The sequence below is a fragment of the Tachysurus fulvidraco genome, chromosome 13, assembly GCF_022655615.1.
Source record: "Tachysurus fulvidraco isolate hzauxx_2018 chromosome 13, HZAU_PFXX_2.0, whole genome shotgun sequence".
Taxonomy (NCBI): domain Eukaryota; kingdom Metazoa; phylum Chordata; class Actinopteri; order Siluriformes; family Bagridae; genus Tachysurus; species Tachysurus fulvidraco.
Genome location: NC_062530.1, coordinates 5,794,285 through 5,815,462, shown reverse-complemented (window position 1 = coordinate 5,815,462; position 21,178 = coordinate 5,794,285). Strand labels below are relative to the sequence as shown.

The 21,178-nt window shown below is 37.3% G+C and overlaps 1 protein-coding gene and 1 long non-coding RNA gene across 3 annotated transcripts in view; one reads left to right on the top strand and one right to left on the bottom strand.

Moving 5' to 3' along the window:
- The window catches only part of LOC113634109, a 53,477-nt gene that overhangs the window by 1,685 nt on the left and 30,614 nt on the right, over positions 1 to 21,178 (top strand). For both annotated transcript variants that reach the window (XR_007144668.1, XR_007144667.1), the window contains exon 2: positions 10,265 to 10,449. This is a non-coding gene — a long non-coding RNA (uncharacterized LOC113634109). The remainder of the gene's footprint in view (positions 1 to 10,264; positions 10,450 to 21,178) is intronic.
- On the bottom strand, positions 2,078 to 8,468 carry LOC113633886 (beta-1,4-galactosyltransferase galt-1-like). Its single transcript, XM_027132558.2, has 2 exons — positions 8,334 to 8,468; positions 2,078 to 4,553 (listed from the first exon to the last, which is right to left on the bottom strand). Exons 1-2 carry the CDS (start codon positions 8,360 to 8,362, stop codon positions 3,200 to 3,202), a joined length of 1,383 nt encoding a protein of 460 aa, XP_026988359.1. The 5' UTR covers positions 8,363 to 8,468; the 3' UTR covers positions 2,078 to 3,199.

Below are 21,178 nucleotides of genomic sequence, written 5' to 3'. Positions count from 1 at the left end.
AGTCAATGAATAACTAATGACTAATGCTAAATTCTGGCCGTTTAGCATTAACCATCTTGACCTGTATGTGAAATGATTTTATATATCGCACTGCTGCCACATGACTGGATATTTGTTTAGATGTCCAGCTGTTCCTATTAAAGTGAACAATGAGTGTATTATGGTATGTTACACGTTGTGGCAAGTACACTGGATATCCTCGACTGGCTACAGAATGACAGATCTTGTAAAGTAGTGTACTATGAGGTGTAAAAAGAGTGTATATAATTCAAGGGCTAGAAGGAGGTTACTGAAATGTTCTCCAGTAATAATAACAGAAGTACTAAAAGCTCAGTGTAGTGCACATAGTTTCCAGAGAAGCATTGTGTTTATTTTCCTTCCTATATTGCAGAAAACACAATAAATAAGACACAATAAAGGCACTTTTTGTTAAGTAAAACCTAATCTGTTACTTTCCTCTTCCGGTTTTTGAAGTTTCACTTCACAAGTTCACACGATTAATAAAAAACGCCCTCACTAACTCCAAAAAGAGAAGTTGAATAACATATCATCATCCATCTCATATTTGTTTCCGTCACCATGTACCTTTTAGACAAAACAGACAATAGAGGACAATACAGACAATGTAAGACAATATAGACAGTACAACTATTAAATATGAATACAGAATATATGACAGATCAGTTATGCAGTGTTGTATAAAGAACTAGAAAGCAATACTTGAGTAAAAGTACAAGTATCGTACTAGAAAAAACTTTGGTAGAAGTGAAAGTCACCTTTTAGAATATTACTCAAGTAAAAGTCTTAAAGTATCTGATATATACTGTACTTAAGTATCAAAAGTAATTTTCTGATATTTAATGTACTTAATTATTTGAAGTAAAAGTAAAACAGTAAAACTTCAGTGATTTTCGGTAGGCAGAAGATGCACTTCATCCGGTAGGAAGAATCTTTCATTACAATGTACAGAAACATTTCTTGCAAATACGGCCACGGGTGTATAACGTACTGTATATTTTGTATTATTTATGCTAGTACATAAGTACTCACAAAAAATAAGAACTATACATACATATATATATATATATATATATATATATATATATATATATATATATATATATATATATATATATATATATATATATATATGATCATAAATGGCTGCCCTCTGCTCCAGGTGTCTGTTCGCGGTGTGTGTTGGGTCATGGGTATGGGTCACCGTACTTAGCTGTATGTCATGTCACGTCAAATTAAATTTGTAGACGGTGCCTTAGGTATTGTACCCTACACTGTACTTTAGGCACCATCTACAAATATTATCTACTGTCATACAACGTTGTACAATGTTGTAAATGTGTTGTAAGGACACATACATTTTATTTAGTTTATTTCTTAAAATAATTCACTACACACATTCACTACTACATTATTGTTTTTATGTGAATAATTTTGTAAGTATTATTCTAATATTTTGAATGTATATCACTTCATTAATACAAAATTCAATGACACATCATAACCCATTATCATTACTAGAGTATGTACGTATGTACTTCATGGTGGAAATGATGTTCTTGGTATATCCTTCCTTCTTTAAACATAAATAGCAAAAGTATTTCCAAAGGGTTCTGTTTTTATTTCATCCTACCAGGGTATATCAGAATACTTTTTTAGATGTGTATCTCCTTGTTTTGCACAAATAATAAATAATATATGGAAAATGATGCAAATTTTTCAGAACAATATCTTATCCAACAATCATGATATAGATTAGCAGTGTTTTTATATATCAGTACATTTGGAAAAATGATCAGGGAGGTTTCAAATAGCTGCTTTATTCTAATGGAACACTAATGGTAAACTTTCAAAACAGCTTAGCTCACAGGTCAAAAAGAGAGAAAGAGAGACGGATCACATCTATCTCTTTTTTCTTGCATAAAGACAGATTAGGTATTCTATATTAACTAGTTTGCTTAGAATAAAACCCGTTTTCATTAAATAATGGATCAGTTGGACCGCCATCTGAAACCAATGTCTGTGGATGTTTATAAAACAATTTATTTTACATCAGGGAGTAATAAGATTTTGTTTTTATTTATTTAAAATATATTACTTATGTGTCATTGTGCATGGATTTGTCACTAAGCTATTAAAATTAATTTTATTTCAAGATCCCTAATGAGCAGATAACAGTAGAAAAGACAACGTCACATTAAAACATTAAAAAAATACCTTGAAAGGATGTTCAGTACAAGAAAACTGTCAATAAGTCCCAGGATAAAACCATAGCATTTCTTTAAAAAAGCATTTTGGAGTAGACACTGAGTGTCTTTGAACTTCAGACATAACATGTTTTTGGGGACAATAGGTGACTGTGACCTTTTCCAGCAATGCAGCAAAGCGGAAAATAGTTAAACTTAATTTTTTGTTAAGTACAGATTAACGGTGCAGTAATTACCAATTGGAATGCAGACAACAGAGCCCATATGATCTGTAGCAAAGAGCATACACTGCTTATTCTTCATCTAGCATGCTATGATACATATTTACATTGGTGAATTTTATATACGAACAGAATGTTTAATTTTATCAGCAATAAAACTGATTTTCACAACAGTGCTGCTATGTCTTAAAGGACGTCTGGTAATCCTGGACAAAGGTATGTGTGAGATCAGGTTGAAACTGGGATTTTATATATATATATAAAATAATAAAATTCCTTCAATATGAAGCCCATTGATACAATACAGACAGATGTCTGGTGCGATTTCTGAAGATTGTGATTATTTCCTTCCATCTGTGCTGTCTATGAATGTGAAGCTGTCTACTGCCAACATAAGTACTAATCAGATTGAAACTATTGTAATTAAAATTGACAGGAATCAACAGCTGCAAATAAGACAATTTAAATAATAATTAGGATAAAAAAGGTTGAAATGACAATAAATTAGTAGTCACTGACAACATGCTGAACAGTTTAATCCTCCTGAATAAATGCTTAAATTTCATAGGAATTCTTTTATTAAGAAATATTCTTTGGAAATGTAACGCTTCCTGTCTTGTACAATTCAGTCAAACTCTTCAGCTTTATCGGAGTGCATTTAGTATGTTTAGATGTTCATGTTTATAAAAAATGTCTTCTTTACTCATGACCATACTTTTTACATATAGTTGTCTATCTCATCACAGACTTGTTTTACACTTTTGGCAATTTTAGTGCAATATAAAGCATTTCAGAAACAGCAGGTATCAGCCTATCTGCATAGTCTCTGAGATGTGTGTCCAGTATGCTTTTATCTGTTAACGCATCTTCTTTTGTAAAGTTCTTTATGTGATACATGCGGGCAACTTCAGGGTTCACTCTCACAGTACCCGTCATTGATTTCAACAATCCATGGACTGTAGTTTCAAACACTAGACGAGGATTTACAATAACTTTGAAATTATTGAATTTTGAAGGATCATTGACTAACCTATAAACATATTCTAAAATGTTTTGTCCTGGAACCTTCTTCCAGGAGTCTGGTGAATACTTTTTGGACTTTGAATCCTTCAAGTAAATAGGAAAAACATTATTCTCAAACTCAAAGCCAATCCCCTGACCATATTCCCTCTCCAATTCAGGCAGAAGCTCTGTCCAATTGGTAAAATTCAAAGGTAGAATGAATTCATCCAGATCTTGAAGAGCTACATAGTGACTCTTGTACATGTAACGATACAAACAGTCATTAAGTGCTGCGATTTGCCCAAAGTAGTGTAGTTCCCCTGGCGATTTAAACTTCTGCCAGCCTCTGGACACATTAATGTAGGGCGATAGACTCCAAGGGATGAGCTCCACAAAGTTCTTCCTGATGTAATAATCCAGGACCTTCTGTGTATCTTTACTGCAGTTGGTTTTGTAAATAGCTACCTTCTGGACACCAAGTATCCTGAACATCTCTATGGCCTGCACAAGCAGCAATACATTCTCATAGTCATACATGGTTGAAATGCAAACTGTGAATTCATAGGGAAAAACTTCCTGTTTCTGTTGATTCCTAACAGGTTGGAAGGCATGCATATCCTGCAATAATCCATTCTCTTTAGGTGATTTGGAAGTGATAGCTACATGTGTTGGTGTTGTACACTCTTCCGGTATTTGGCATATAATATCAGCAGTGCCGTACTCAAAATCAAAGTGATCAGAGTGAATGTTTAAAGTAGCAGATACAGGCACCTTCATTCCATTGCAGCAAAGCATGCATTGATACTCTGCATTTTCACTGCGAAGCACTATAGCAATTGTCCGTATCCTTTTCACCTCCTGTCGGTGCTCTACATAGGAGCCAACCATGTACGTTTTAACATTGGTGACTTTAATGATTGGGTCATATTTTACTTTCCATCCGCATGCCATAAGGTTTGTCTTTTTCCAGTGAGGGTAAAAATAGTCAGGCTTGTAAGATTTCACAGGTTTTAAACCAGTCAGGAAATATATCACAAACATGAGCACAACAATGATAATTAGGATAGAGAGGTTTTTTGGAGCAACAGACTTCCGTGAGACTCCACTGTGAAAGAAAAAAAGAAAGAATAATCAGTTAGACTATATAAAGAGTTTGAACAGCAGATCAATGATGTAGGACTATGTATTATTATGATTATAGGACTATGAGAGGATTGTACTCAAAGCATAAATACAAGACTGCTCTAATACAAGATACACTAATTTGAATATACTAACATATATTAAAGTCGAATTTAGTTCAGTCAGGACCACTTCGTAAATGAAGGTTAGCGAGCATACAGTTAGTGTTGGTGGGATGGTTCTGTTCTGGGAGAATTTTCCCACGCGCCCGTCCGTGCGCATGCATGGACGGGGCGGGGAGGCAGCGTTGGGGAATGAATAGACCCCCATTGCAGCGCAGAATCAGAACCGAAATTGCGCGAGGTGCGAATTTTTTTTTTTTATGTGAAGAATTTAATCGGCGCTGGCGACAGGTTCTAGCTGGAGGAGTCGGGGACGGAGGAGGGTGTTGGATCGCAGTAGCGGCAATGCGTAGGTGCGCTCGAAGGCGAGGATTTAAAAGGAGGGATATTACGGAAGTCGTGCTGGATTGGTGCGCCTAGTGGACAGCTGATTAGCAGCTGATGCAGCTTACTGCGTGGCCTGCCTGGACTAACGCAATGCTTGATTTCAGTCAGGACCACTTCGTAAATGAAGGTTAGCGAGCATAGATTTAGTGTTGGCGGGATGGTTCTGTTCTGACATTTCCCCAAAATACATGTTGTACTATATCAATTAGGATATCAGTGATGTGTGATCTGAGTTTGATGACAGTACAGTGTATTACAGTAAAGCTATTGATTTTTTATATTATGAAAAATCATAAAAAATCAACAAAAAGAAATTTCCCCAAAATAAGTGTTTTAGTACATGTATTAAGACATCAGTGATGTGTGATCTGAGTTTGATGACAGTACAGTGTACTACAGTAAAGTTATTGACTGTTTTTATAGTATTCGCTTTTCGGGTTTTGCACTTTGCAGACGGTCCCTTGGAATCTGTTTCTCAGTTGTCTGCATATAGAGACTTGTGTATTTTGTCCACCGCGGAGGAAAGCAGATTTTGAGAAAAATTTGGTTTTAGCTGCCTCTCTACATTACTAATATAAAAAAGCGGTGTTATTTGTGTAGTAACACCCTTTAGTTCAGGAGCTATTGACTCGGGAAACTCGAATCTGGGAATATGGGGCCAACTTTACTTAAGTCCCTGGGGGCTGAGATCCCCTAAAATGAAAATTCTAGAATCGCCCCTGTTTGCGAGGCAACGTCTTAGCTGACTTTCACCTTCAATGGAATTCTATTACAATAATTGAACGGATCTCTCGCAGAATGATATGAAAGACGTGAATTAAAAGCACAAAATCCGTTGCCATTCACTGCGGTTATTATATAGCCTAATTATATAGATTTAACAGACCTCGGAAGGCCCATGAATGAATGAAACTTTATGCAGCAGCACTCTGAAGAAAATGCAGACATCGCCCTTTTTGTCATCTACACACATTTGGCCACTAACCAATGGTGTAATGGTTTAAAAGTGAAAATGTCAGAAGACAATTGCCACGAATACATTTTATTATGTTTCAAAATGCTTGATGGTTTACTTAAATGGTTAAATTACCATCCATATACATCCATGGCTAAACAAGCTGATTCTGGTGCTTCTGTCTCCTCTTCAGATTCAGATTCCATATATATATATATATATATATGGAAATATACAGTACCTGAAGAAGCCATTCTGCCACAATTCCAGGTGATTGTAAACAAAGTTCCTCTAGCTTAGGCTACTTATTGCTCTGGGTGATGCTCTCATATCCTAGCGGTTAGCCAATCGGAGCCAAGCAGCATAGCTCATTTGAATATTCCTGCAGGTTTTCTATACCACATTAGAATGGCTTGAAACAAGGTAACCAAGGCATTTTTTTCCCACAAAAAATGTTAGAGAGTCCTTGGTAAACTTCAGACATTACCCCAAAATTAATGAAATACGTGTAGCAGTGCATCTTTAAGTAGGATTCAGACGGTCTGGCATGACAGTATGGCTACCATCATGCTGGGACGGTACTGCTGTTATCGTGCAACCAATTGCAGATGGGAAAATTGTAATTATAAAGGGATGCATATGATCAACAAAATTACTCAGACTATGGCATCTGATAAATGTTTGATTGACAGTTAGGCCTCAGTGTATCCCAACATTCCCAACACTTTTACACCACCTTATGCAGCCTGAAATGTTGACACAAAGCAGGTTAAGTCAATGAATGACTAATGATAAATTCTGACCTTACCAGATTTTGAATAGTCTGTCTAGCATTAACCCTTGTATGTTGTTTGGGTCTGTGGGACCCATATTCATAAACATCAATAGTTTTGAAAAAAATTGCTTCCTTGTAAATTTGTTGATTTTTTTCCCTCTCATAACTTGATTAATTTGATTTTTTTAATTAATTTTTATTAAAAACAATAAAAAATGAGTAGCACTTTAATTAAAAAATGTGATGTAATAAAGGTAAAGGACAAATATTAACCATATATGCTGTTTATATTGCTTGTAATTGGAATGAAGTAAACATCTGTAGAGTATTTTAACATAAAATTTTTGATTGTGTTGAATTAAAAACCCAAAATGCAGCGGGTCACCAGACCCAAGAACACTGGCTGAGTAACAAATATACGAACACAATACAAGGGTTAACAATCATGAGCACCAAGATTACATTTCCCCTGATTCTGATGGGTGATGTTAAAGTTAACTTAAGCTCTTGACCTGTATGTGCAATGATTTTATATATCGCACTGCTGCCACATGACTGGATATTTGTTTAGATGTACACCTGTTCCTATTAAAGTGAACAATGAGTGTATTATGGTATGTTACATGTTGTGGCAAGTACACTGGATATCCTCGACTGGCTACAGAATGACAGATCTTGTAAAGTAGTTGTCTATGTGGTGTAAAGAGAGTGTATATAATTCGGGGGCTAGAAGGAGGTTACTGAAATATACTCCAGTAATAATGACAGAAGTACTAAAAGCTCAGTGTAGTGCACATAGTTTCCAGAGAAGTAATGTGTTTCTTGGAAACATTGTGTGCAATGCTTCATTTTACTTTTTCTACTTATATTGCAGAAAATTGATGAAAACACATAACAAGGCCGTGCAAGGAAAAAACAACAACTTGACAATATACTACACTACACACTGAAGAGGATCTGATCCACCCTTTGGTCACATCCCACAACTTTGGCGTAACCATAGACAATCAGAAGGATTCGTCTGTTTTTTGTCCACAAAGGCTGCTCAGTTACTTGCTCAGTCTCTTATCATTTCAAGACACGTTTAACAATAAATAAGACACAATAAAGGCAGCTGTTGTTAAGTAAAACCTATTCTGTATCTTTCCTCTTCAGGCGACGCGTTTGAAGTTTCACTTCACAAGTTCAGTGCGTTTAACACACCCCAGTAACTCTGAACGTTACTGCCAGCATCATAGTATAACGTTATTATAAGCTAAAATAATCTGTCGATAAATAGTTTCCCTTGTTTTGTGATCTTTTTTGGATAGTTATTTAAAAAGAAAATATTAAAAAACTATCTATAAATATATATTAAAGTCGAATCTAGGTAGTGTCGATGTCTAGTTCAAAACCGTTATTCGCCTCTTAAAGCGAAAACGAAACTAAGACCAGAAAAGGATGAATTTAAAATATTTTTTGTTTTTAAAATATTTTACTAGAAATGCAAACCTTTGTAATGAGAGGAAGATTAAATAGTTTTACCTGCGAAGACCAGAAGTCTCCTTATTCATCTTGTTTTTTTGTGCAGTCTGTGTGTGTGTGTGTGTGTGTGTGTGTGTGTGTGTGTGTGTGTGTGTGTGTGTGTGTGTGTGTGTGTGTGTGTGGGAGCGCGCATAAGAGCGGGAGGGTCCTGTGTCAGTCCAGCTGATTATTGGATGAATAATAAACGCCCTTAACTCAGGAAAGGGAAGAAAAATATACCAACGAAAAATGCATCAAAACATACAGTACACTTTCCTTCTATCTCATATTTGTTCCCTTCACCATGTACCTTTTAGACAAAACAGACAATAAAAATAGTATTGTGCAGTTTTATGCTTTTGTACAATATACAGTAGAAGTACGTGTGACGTGTGACGTATACAGATGTTGTGATTACTGACACGTAATCACGTTGTAGCCTCGACTGGCTACAGAATGACAGATCTTGTAAACTGTACTACAGAGGTGTCAAAAGTACACACATCCTTTACTCAAGTAGAAGTACAGATACTCATTTTTTAAAAGACTCCATTAAAAGTTGAAGTGACTACACACTATATACAGTATATGTGTGTGTGTGTGTGTGTGTGTGTGTGTGTGTGTGTGTGTGTGTGTGTGTGTGTGTGTGTGTGTAATTATGGAGTGTGCTGATGGATATTTGTGTTCATCAGCCACAAGAGTGTTACGAAAGGCAGGCACTGATGTAGGTGAGGTAGGGTGGCGTCAGCGTTCACATTCATCCCAAAGGTGTTCAGTAGGGATGAGATCAGAAAACAACCACATGTAGCAGGAAAGGTCAGGTGACCCAATAGTTTTGGAAATATAATGTATACCAAGTGTATCACCAAGGCCATATCCCAAACTGTAGGGAGATTCCAGCTCTGTCCTTGAAAACAACTCAAAATTATTGTGATGTTTTACAAATGACAAAATTAATGTTAATTAAATTAAGCACTTCGTGTTTTTTTGGGTTGAAACCAGGGGCGGTTCTAGGATTTCATCTTTAAGGGGGTTTAGCCCTCAGTGAGAATTTAAAACAAAAGGAGTTTTATATTATATATTATATGACAACTCTGGTAATAAGAATAGTGAAATTTCACTGCTTTTGGTTGCCGTCTTTGCGTCTTTCCGCCGATTAACGTTATAGATAAACGGCTCCAGCTCTGACTGCGCGTGCACGCTGCGCGTACCTGTGCTTTTCCGTTCAAATAAAGCACACAGCTGAAGACACACTTTCGAAAGACTACAACACACGCGTGTAAAAGCAAAGTAAAAAAAAATCGCTCTTTATCAAACTGATAAATAAATTTCTTTCCCATCGACGACATGTCCTGCATTTTAACGTAATTTTTATTGTTTATTTATGAAAGTAAAAATTATCCTTATAGTTTTAGGGTGGATGAGATTACAGACAGGGGGCTGAAGCCACCCTAAAAAAGGGCTAGAACTGCCCCTGGTTGACACAATTCGCAACGCATTCGCCAGGAATCCTTTTTGACGCCGATTATTTCAAACATCTCCCTCATTTATGGCCATGTGTGTTCAGGAATGTCCTCGTTGTTGGTTATTTTAACATCGGTGACTCCCTCTGAATTAACATTAGCCATTCCTTAGTCTATGTCTGATAGCCAGTAAATGATACAGTACACCAGTCACATGGGGAAAAAGCTGCACAATGATAGGATGATAGGCTGGAAACAGCCCTCAATGAACAGAAAATGTAAGAAGAAAAAAGTACAGATATTTGTGTAAAAATATAATGAGTAAAAGTAAAACGTTGTCCAAAAAATAAATAATGGAGTAAAGTACTGATACCAGAAAAATTTACTTAAGTACAGAAATGTTCTCCAGTAATAATGACAGAAGTACTAAAAGCTCAGTGTAGTGCACATAGTGAAGCAATGTGTTTACTTTTCCTACCTATATTGCAGAAAGTTGATGAAAACACACAACAAGGCCCTGCAAGGAAAAACAACAACAACAACAACAACAACAACAACTTAACAGTAGACTACACTACACACTAAAGCGGATCTGATCCACCCTTTGGTGACAGATCGCAACCTTGGGAACTTTGATAACCATGGACAATCAAGTGTACACACAGACTGCTCAGGTATGTGCTCAGTATCTTTTCATTTCAAGACACTATTAAAAATAAGTAAGACACAATAAAGGCACTTTTTGTTAAGTAAACCTAAGCTGTAAATTTCCTCTTCCGATTTTTGACGTTTCACTTCACAATTTCACAAGATAATAAATGCCCTCACTAACTCCAATAAGAGAAGATGAATAACATATCATCGTCCATCTCATATTTGTTTCTGTCACCATGTACCTTTTAGACAAAACAGACAATGTGAGACAATATAGACCGTGTGAGTATTAAATATGAATACAGAATATATGATAGATCAGTTATGTACATAAAGTGTGAGAAGTGCATCGTAGTGCAAATAACAGTATTGTGCAATTTTATGCTTTTGTACAATATACAGCAGAAGTAGTGTGTGTAACATATGCGGATGATGTGATGACAGGCAGTTTTGATAATGCAGCACTTACTGTATAGATATGAAGCAGGGAATGTAATTATGGTAAGTTGTTAATCAGGGTGATTGTCTGAAAAAAGAAACTGTTCCTGTGTCAAGCAGTTTTGGGAAGCAAAGTTCTGTAGCACCTGCCAAAAGGGAGGAGCTGAAAGAGGTTCTGTCCAGGGTGTGAAGGGTCAGTAATGATTTTTCCTGCCCGGTTTCTGGTTCTTGTATGGTACAAGTCCTGGGGAGTGGGCAGGGTGTGTTGCAGTCTGTTCCTGTCCTGTTTTGTTACTGCTCCAAACCATATGGTGATGGATGTGCACAGGACAGATTCAATGACTGCAGTGTAATACTGCATCAACAGCTCCTGTGGCAGACTGTACTTCTTTAATTGGGGGAGTAGTGTTGAAGGGTCTTTCCACTGTCATTTCCACAGTTTTGAGGGTGTTTCGCTCATGGCTATTGTGATTACACCATAGCACCAGCCGCTTCACTTCCTGCCGGTATGCAGACTCGTCACCATCTTGAATAAGTCTAATGAGAGAAGTATCATCTGCAAATTTCAGGAGTTTAACAGTTGGGTCACTTGACGTGCAGTCATTAGTATAGAGAGAGCTTTAGGAGTTTAGGAGGTCTTTTTGTTGACAGATGTCAGAGCAACAGGCCTGTAGTCATTCACTCCAGTGATGGAGGGTTTCTTGGGGACCAGGATGATTGTGGAGAGTTGAGATATTGTGTAGCAAGAGGGGAACTCACACAGCACCAGTGATCAAACTTGCAGCTTCTTTTGGCGATTTCGTACTCTTTTGGCAGTAGGTTCCTGGCCTTCATATACAGGGCTTTGTCCTCCCCTTTGTAGGCATCTTCATTGGCATGTCAAAGTTTTTTCAGTTTGGATGTGAATCATGGATTGTTGTTACTGACTTTGCAGAAGGTTTTGGTTTGCACACACGTCTTCACAAAAACTGATGTACTGTAAGATGTCACAGTGTCAGTCAGTTCATCCAGGCTGTCAGCTCCAGCCTCAAAGATACTCCAATCAGTGCAGTCAAATCAGTCATGTAGTTCCTGCTTTGCCTCAATGGTCCATCTCTTCACTGTTTTGACTAAAGGTTTAGTAGATTATAGTTTCTGCCTGTATGTTGGGATAAGATGATCCAAGCAGTGATCTGAGTTCCAGAAGGCTGCCCTGGGTACAGAGCGATTAAAGAATTGTGTAGCAATGTTATCAAGGTAAACAAAATGAAAGAAAGTACTAAAGAGAGTCATGCCGAGGCTGCAATCTGCTGCACCATATATGTGTGTGTATATATATACGAATATTATGAGATTATATTTAGACCTGGGCCATGACGCATAGAATGAACAGATGACCAAGGCAGTGAAAAAAGTTCATGAACGTCCTCCCTGGTCATAGTACGGCAAGTGTGAAACTCAGGGATGACCCACGTGGTCGCATCATGGCATGTGTGTTCTTCCTGAAAATATAGTCAAAATGTCATGGGTATCCATGGGTATTAAAATATAGCATGTTCTTTCACAATTATACATATTGACTTTTCAAAAAACAGAAAAATAAGAAAGATCAAGTAAGAACTAATGAGTACTATACTGAGCACAACATACACACACATCATCTGTATGGACTGCATAGACCCTCACAAAACACACACACTGTTTTGCACACTTTTCTGCTGTTTTTGCACATATTGGACAATATCTCAGTCATCTGCTGTTTTTTGCACAACTCTATATATATAATCCAAAGGACCTGCTGCTAAGAACCTGCTGCTGTTCATTCTTTTACTGCACAAAATATTGTTTGAACATTCAGTATTTACACCGGTCGGTCGGCGCTGTTACTGTTTATTGTCTTTTGTGTATTGCATTTTTTGTACTTTTTGTATTGTCTTGTAACTTAATGTCTGCACTGTTTTTTGTCCTGCACTGTCTTTTGTCCTGCACTGTCTTGCTTGTCTTGTCCTGCACTGCTTGCACCAGGTTGCACAGTTGCACTTTATGTGGCTAAGACTACTTACATGTCCTTAGCCCTGTCTTTGTTTTATGTAGCACCTTGATCCTGGAGAAACGTTGTCTCATTTCACTGTGTACTGCAACAGCTATATATGGTTGAAATGACAATAAAAAGCTTCTTGACTTGACTCTCTAAATGACTAATGCATCACAAAAGTAGAGCTTTGATGTTGCATTAAATGTATCAGGGATGTCAAAAAATATGTTAACTTAGAGGTTTTTTTTTCACTGTCACTCAGTCTTTATTATGGTTAGAGCTGTAATGGATCTGAAGCATTGTGGGGAACACTGGGTGTAATCCACCACAGCAGGATCTTTAGGAGATGGCAGGAAACTGAGAATCAGGAGGAAATCCATGTGTAAACATGAACAGGAAAACATCCATATAAACTGCAATCAGGCGGTGACTCGTGATCAAGGAAGATACACTTAAGTGTTAAGCTTTTTTCTCACCCTAATCCCTAATAATGTGTAGCATTTTATACAAATTCATGTGAGAATGCTTCCTGATTTGCAATGTACAAATATTAGTGATGAGAGGTTTCCTCTGAGATGGTGGCAACTGTTCAGAATCTTTAATGGAGAGCCTCAGGCATATATACTACTAAAGTTTCTGCTATTTTTTCATGCTTTCTGAAGCATGAAACGACATGAATACAATCTAACCTGAATGGTAATTGTCTGGTATGAGATCGCTCAGTTGTGAAACATATTTTCATTGACCTTGAGGATGACAATAAATTTATTTTGTACCTATTGCTGATCCATCTGTGCACACTAATGATATGTGTTTATTATAGCAGTGAGTGAGCAGCCAAGCCAAGACAAATGTGGTCATTTTGATTTTACCAAAGCTATTTCCTCCCCGTGAAAAACATTTTGGTGGACAATATACCTGTATAATGTTTAATACAAGTGTTTCAATTTCTATTAAAGCAATGAATAGATTCTGTTGTTGCTTCTAATTGCTGATCTTTACTGCTATTCTATGTATGGACATTTAAAATCGAGTGAAACAGTTTTTTAAACATTGCAGCATTTTGTTTTTAGCAAATTTGTATAGCAAATAAGACTTGCTATGCAATAGAATAATTGTATTATACTTTCTGGTTTGGCAATATGTTTCCCTGTGGAAAGATTTTAATGAAATGGCGTTTCAAATCTGCCTGTGAGGGAGGCCATGTGTGTGTTACAGTATATTAGGTCTTAGCTGCTTAAAGGAGCAACTTCTCTTTTCCTCTGTTGATGAAAAATAAAATAACCCTGCAGTGTTACGCTGACCTATTCTGGTCCTAATCTACATCTGTTGTCAAGCTCTTCAAAGAGAGAGAAACAATGGAAGACCTTCTAAAAACACTTTTCTATTCTTGTATCATGAAATGCTGCATAATGTTTTAGGACATCAATAATTATTAGCATTTTGACAGGCTTTTAGGAGCTATTGAAATGTCCCAGCCTTTCCAGAGAGTGTTTACCTCATTATACTGATCCACAAAAAAGTGGAGCAAGAAACTGACTGTTTCTGAAATAGATTTGTGGTTTCTGACGAAATCGGAAAGCTAGTTCAGAGTTTCATATGAATACAGAAGTATAAATGAAAAAGTATTTTAGCTTGTTGCAGGGGAGGTTTCCGGTTTCACTCCCCCAAAGTATTTGGTGTTCTGGCATTTGTTAAAAAAACAACAACACAGTCACGTTCAGTTAAAGGCACAACAGTTATAATATTGCACCATTAAGAAATGTTTCATGTTCCGGGAAATGGAACACATACAACAGATATTTCCACTCATTATCACCAAAAGAAACATAGCATGAACAGATGAGCCAGACACCAAAGGCCAAATTCACATAAAAAAACTCAGTATAAGATTTTTTAAAGCAACAGTTTTGACAAACATGTCAGTAATACCTCCAAAGCAGCATATAATCCCCTGCAACTTCTAGCACTAAGAAACCTGTACATGTTTTTTTTTTTTTTTTACTTTCCCAGACTACCTCATCTGTCAATCCATTAACCATTAATGCCATTAATAAGGAATGACATTAGTAATAACAGACACAAACTAGATCAGTGTAAAGTCAAGAAGCTCAGTGTTTTGTAAAGTTCTTTAGTATTATTCTGTTTGTATTCATTTTGTGTTTTGATTGTATAGGTGGTTTATATGTTTTGCAACTACAGGGGTATTTCCTGTTTCCTGAACAGTTCTTGAAACAGAGAGTTTGGTTGTGCATTTATTTTTTTCCTGGTACTGTTCAGCTAAATTTTACAGGTCAGAAATGAAGCTGATTACGCTGATGTGAATGGAGTGATCCAATAGTAGATGTAACATTAAAAGTTAAATCTTAGAACATCTTAGACATATTCTTGATGTAGATGCCTGTCCAAATTTTTCTTTTGTTAATCTTGCATAAAAGCTTAATCTGGCTTAAAAGCTTTTCCCTGGTTATGTGGATTTCATCATTAATCTGTGACTTTACTTAGCTGCAAAATATATACTGTCTGAATTAATTTTTCCAAATGGATTACAAATATCCGTTGCTGCTAGAAAATGGAAATCAGGCAGATAATGCATTTTTATACATGGGGCATGATGTGATAAATAGAATCAACAGTATTGCAGATTACATAGTAGACTTGCAAATTGTTTTGCATTGTCTATCATTGTGCGGCTTTTCCCCATGTGACTGGTGTACTGTATTATTTAATGGCTATCAGACATAGACTAAGGATAGCGGAGCTAACAATGAGCAGCACACCTACAAAAGGAATGGCTAATGTTAATTCAGAGGGAGTCACCGATTTTAAAATAACTAACAATGAGGACAACCAAAAAACACGAAGTGCTTAATTTAATTAACATTAATTTTGTCATTTGTAAAACATCACAATAATTCTGAGTTGTTTTCAAGGACAGAGCTGGAATCTCCCTACAGTTTGGGATATGGCCTTGGTGATACACTTGGTATACATTATATTTCCAAAAGTATTGGGTCACCTGACCTTTCCTGCTATATGTGGTTGTTTTCTGATCTCATCCCTACTGACCACCAATGGCGAAAGTTTGATTTTGACATTGGTGGGGACATAATTTATTTGACATTTTGTTGGGACAACATTCCCCGTATTTTGTGCATAAAACTGTTGTTATAATAATACTTTCTTCCTCACATACCGGTAGCCTGCATAATCACGTTGTATATTGCTTCATACAACGGAATATAGCTGCAGCCTCCCTCAACACATTAGCGAGAAAGACAAAGCCAATCAAACAGCGACGTGGGTTAGAGAGGCGGGACTCAAAAAAGGCAAAGGCCAATCCTTTTAGAGAGTTGAGTTACAGAGGCGGGATTCATTGCAGGGGTAAATCTGTTAACCGTTTGTGTTCCACAAGTTGCGTATTTATTTTACAGAACGCCGTTGTAAAATATTTTCATCTTATTTAATGATTCCTGGATAAATGTTAAATGAAATAAATAAAAAAGCACAAGACACAGACGGATATCAGTGGTCATGTATAAATATATATTGGCTTGGTCGAATTATTGCTAGGGACATTTGAGTGTTCCCTGGATATAGGGACATGTCCCTACCGTCCCTACCCAAATCGACGACCTTGACACCTTTGGATGAATGTGAACGCTGACTCCACCCTACCTCACCTACATCAGTGCCTGCCTTTCGTAACACTCTTGTGGCTGATGAACACAAAGATCCATCAGCACACTCCATAATTATCCAATCATAACCAAGTAGAATGTGATTTTTTTTTATTTATTTTTTTTTTTATTTGCTAGGTTGAGATACACATCATATGGCTTTTTCAGTTCTCTTAATTTGCACAATGGGAGAGAGCTTGACATTCACACTTCCTTTATTATTTGATGATTTGCAGTGTGATGAGATTAGTAGAGATCACAGATGACAACCCCTCTGGTTCTCATATTCTAATGACCTGTTTTGAATTATTGTCACACAGGCACATGTATGGAATGGTTCACTGATCTCAAATGAACTTATAGTCAACTGTATTTTTGACAACAGTATGGTCATATAAAACCCCTACACTGCTAGGGTTACACACATTACACACTACTTTGCTTCCACCTTGTCAGTGTTGTCAAGGGGGGCCCTCTTTTTAAACCACTGGCGCCGAAATGGCGGATCAGCAGCCAAGCGCTCACTCATCGTCTGTGTTGTATAAAGTATTAGAAAGCAATACTTGAGTAAAAGTACAAGTATCATACTAGAAAAAGACTTTGGTAGAAGTGAAAGTCACCTTTTAGAATACTACTCAAGTAAAAGTCTTAAAGTATCTGATATTTACTGTACTTAAGTATCAAAAGTCATTTTCTGATATTTAATGTACTTAAGTATTTGAAGTAAAAGTAAAAAGTAAAATTTCAGTGATTTACAGAGTGATTTTAAGAGCAGGGGCGGTTCAGTTCATGTATGTGTTCATTCTCTACAAACATGTCCAATGAATGCAGTCATTAATAAACTAATATTCACAAAGACCAAATCAATAAATGTTATTTTTATTTAGTATTGTATGCATTGCATTAATATTCTGTTTGTGCTACAACTCTGGTAATAAGAATAGTGAAATTTCACCTCTTTTGGTTGCTGTATTTGCAGCTTTCCGATTAACGTTATACATTAACGCCTCCAGCTCTGACTGCGGGTGCACTGTATGGGGTACCTGTATGGGGTCAGAATTGTTTCGTTATTCTGAATAAATACACTATGATCCACAAATAAATATAAAGAGTTTCACAAATATTTTTACAAATTTCACAAAAAGAAATGAAATTCACAAATAAATAAAATGGGATTTGCAAATAAAAATTATTTATAAATTGTATTTATTTGCGAATTGCTTCCTGCTCATTTGTGGATTGCATTCTGTGCATTTGTGGATTTGAAACATTTCTAACGTCAAGACGTGCACAAGAATCCACAAATAGGTGGACTCCGCCCACCGTCTACTCCAGCCAATCGGACAACGGTCTCGTGGCGCTGACCAATCGTGGCACGGTCTACCTCAAACCAATCACGTTCTGATTTACTCGCACTATCACAGTGTAATATGTACTGCAAAATACGATTAAAAAACAAAACAAATAAAAAACATTTGTCGCAGATTCGAGCCCAATCTGGTAACCCTGTATGGATTGTAGCCAGCACTAAGGGTTAGTTCAATTCTGCTTTCTTTGGAAACGATTTCAGAATCATCAATGGGTCCAGTGGTAGTGTGAAGAGCGAGTAAATCAGAACGTGATTGGCTGGAGTAGACGGTGGGCGGAGTCCACCTATTTGTGGATTCTTGTGCACGTCTTGACGTTAGAAATGTTTCAAATCCACAAATGCACAGATTCACCAAACCTCCCACACATTTCTTCTGATTTTATTTTGTAGTAACGAAGATGCTTAGTAGAAATATAACGGAATAAAAGTATACATTTTATCTAGGAAATGTAGTGGAGTAAAAGTGAAAGTTGACATAAATTTAAATAGCGAAGTAAAGTACAGATACGTGACATTTCTACTTAAGTACAGTAACGAAGTGTTTTTACTCCGTTACATTACAACACTGCTCATCGTCTCAGGTAAATCTTTAGGGGGGTTTAGCCCTCATTGAGAATTTAAAACAAAAAGAGTTTTATATTATATATTATATGACAACTCTGGTAATAAGAATAGTTTAATTTCACTGCTTTTGGTTGCCGTCTTTGCGTCTTTCCGCCGATTAACGTTATAGATAAACGCCTCCAGCTCTGACTGCGCGTGCACGCTGCGCGTACCTGTGCTTTTATGGAATAGAAACACTGTCAATAATAATCGTACGTAATTCAAAGCATTTGTGTGTAAATTTTAATTTTGCGGAGTTGGATCCCAAAATCTACGGCCACGATAGTTTACAGATACGAGATTTTGTGTGTTTGTTCAAATACAACTCCAAAATGTACGACTATGACAGTTTACACACACAACGCTTGTTTTTTGACAACACCTCTTTTTCACACACGAAAACGGTCTTCTAAACCACTGGCGCCGAAATGGCGGATCAGCAGCCAAGCGCTCACTCATCGTCTCACACCTCTTTTTTACACACGAAAACGGTCTGCGAAACAACTGTCAAAAATACGTCATCACGTTCACAGGCATTACTTTGAATTACGTGCGATTATTATTGACAGTGTTTTTATTCCATACATGTAAATTGTACAAATAAGACAGACACGCAACACAAAAAGATGATGCAAGGCATGCAAAAATGGCTGGCAAGACAAGCAAAGAAAAGATTGAGATAACAACTAAAGCACAAGGTCTATAATTTCTTCTAAAATGAAACCTTGGGGCAAATATAAAAAATAATAGAAGGCCAAGAACAGCAACAGTCCATACATAACAATTAAATGTAGAACCCAAAACCATGTTTTTTTTGGCATGTGGTAGCGCAGTGGTTAAGGTGTTGGGCTACTGATTGGAAGGTCATGGGTTCGAACCCCAGGTCCACCAAGCTGCCACTGCTGGGCCCCTGAGCAAGGCCCTTAACCCTCAGTTGTTCAGTTGTAAGTCACTCTGGATAAGGGTGTCTGCTAAATGCCATAAATGTCAAGTCAAGAAGAAGTCAAGAAGCTTTTTATTGTCATTTCAACCATATATAGCTGTTGCAGTACACAGTGAAATGAGACAACGTTTCTCCAGGATCAAGGTGCTACATAAAACAAAGACAGGGCTAAGGACATGTAAGTAGTCTTAGCCACATAAAGTGCAACTGTGCAACCTGGTGCAAACAGTGCAGGACAAGACAAGCAAGACAGTGCAGGACAAAAGACAGTGCAGGACAAAAAACAGTGCAGGCATTAAGTTACAAGACAATACAAAAAGTACAAAAAATGCAATACACAAAAGACAATAAACAGTAACAGAAACAGCGCCGACCGACCGGTGTAAATACTGAATGTTCAAACAATATTTTGTGCAGTAAAAGAATGAACAGCAGCAGGTTCTTAGCAGCAGGTCCTTTGGATTATATATAGAGTTGTGCAAAAAAACAGCAGATGACTGAGATATTGTCCAATATGTGCAAAAACAGCAGAAAAGTGTGCAAAACAGTGTGTGTGTTTTGTGAGGGTCTATGCAGTCCATACAGATGATGTGTGTGTATGTTGTGCTCAGTATAGTACAGTTCAGTTATTGAGAAGTCTGATGGCTTGTGGGAAGAAACTGTTACGCAGTCTGGTCGTGAGGGCCCGAATGCTTCGGTACCTTTTTCCAGACGGCAGGAGGGTGAAGAGTGTGTGTGAGGGGTGTGTGGGGTCATCGACAATGCTGTTGCCTTTGCGGACGCAGCGTGTGGTGTAAGTGTCCATGATAGAGGGAAGAGAGACCCCAATGATCTTCTCCGCTGTCCTCACTATCCGCTGCAGGGTTTTGCGATCCGAGATCGTACAGTTCCCAAACCAGACAGTGATGCAGCTGCTCAGGATGCTCTCAATGGTCCCTCTGTAGAACATGGTCAGGGTTGGGGGAGGGAGATGTGCCTTTCTCAGCCTTCGGAGGAAGTAGAGACGCTGCTGGGCTTTCTTGGTGATGGCGCTGGTGTTGAGTGACCAGGTGAGGTTCTCCGCTAGATGAACACCCAGAAATTTGGTGCTCTTGACGATCTCTACAGATGTGAATGTAAAACCACACATGAATGTGTGAAAAGAAATGCATTGGTTGTCTAGGGAGGCTATACAATACATGCAAGAACTCAGCTGTCATAACAAAATACAGGAGTTTGGGAAGTGTGACCTCTGCTGGAAAAAAAACATGTATTAGTGTGGGCTGGTATAATCTTCTATCAGCATTTTTGCAGGAAATGAAAGCGGATGCACGACTAACTGGTTGACTGAGCTTGCACGTTGTACACTGTTGAACAGACACTTAAACACATTTGATAATATACTCAACAGAGAAAGCAAAACCTTCTGATCAGTAGGCTATGGTATTAATTGTTTAAACTTAACCAATGAAGTCTCATTAATGTTGTTCACCACACCTTCCATGAGTACATATATAAGGCACATTGATGTCTTATTATGTTGGCTTTGAAGAAGCCAACATTCTGTTTTCCTATTTAAGCTTAGACGAATATTTATCAAGAGTAACTCCTCCTAGGGTTTTTGAGTCACATGTACCAAATTGTACCGGATATGTTGTAGACCCTGTCTGAAGTTTGTTGCTATTACTTTTCTAAACGATCCGAGTACCGGTACTTCCGGTAC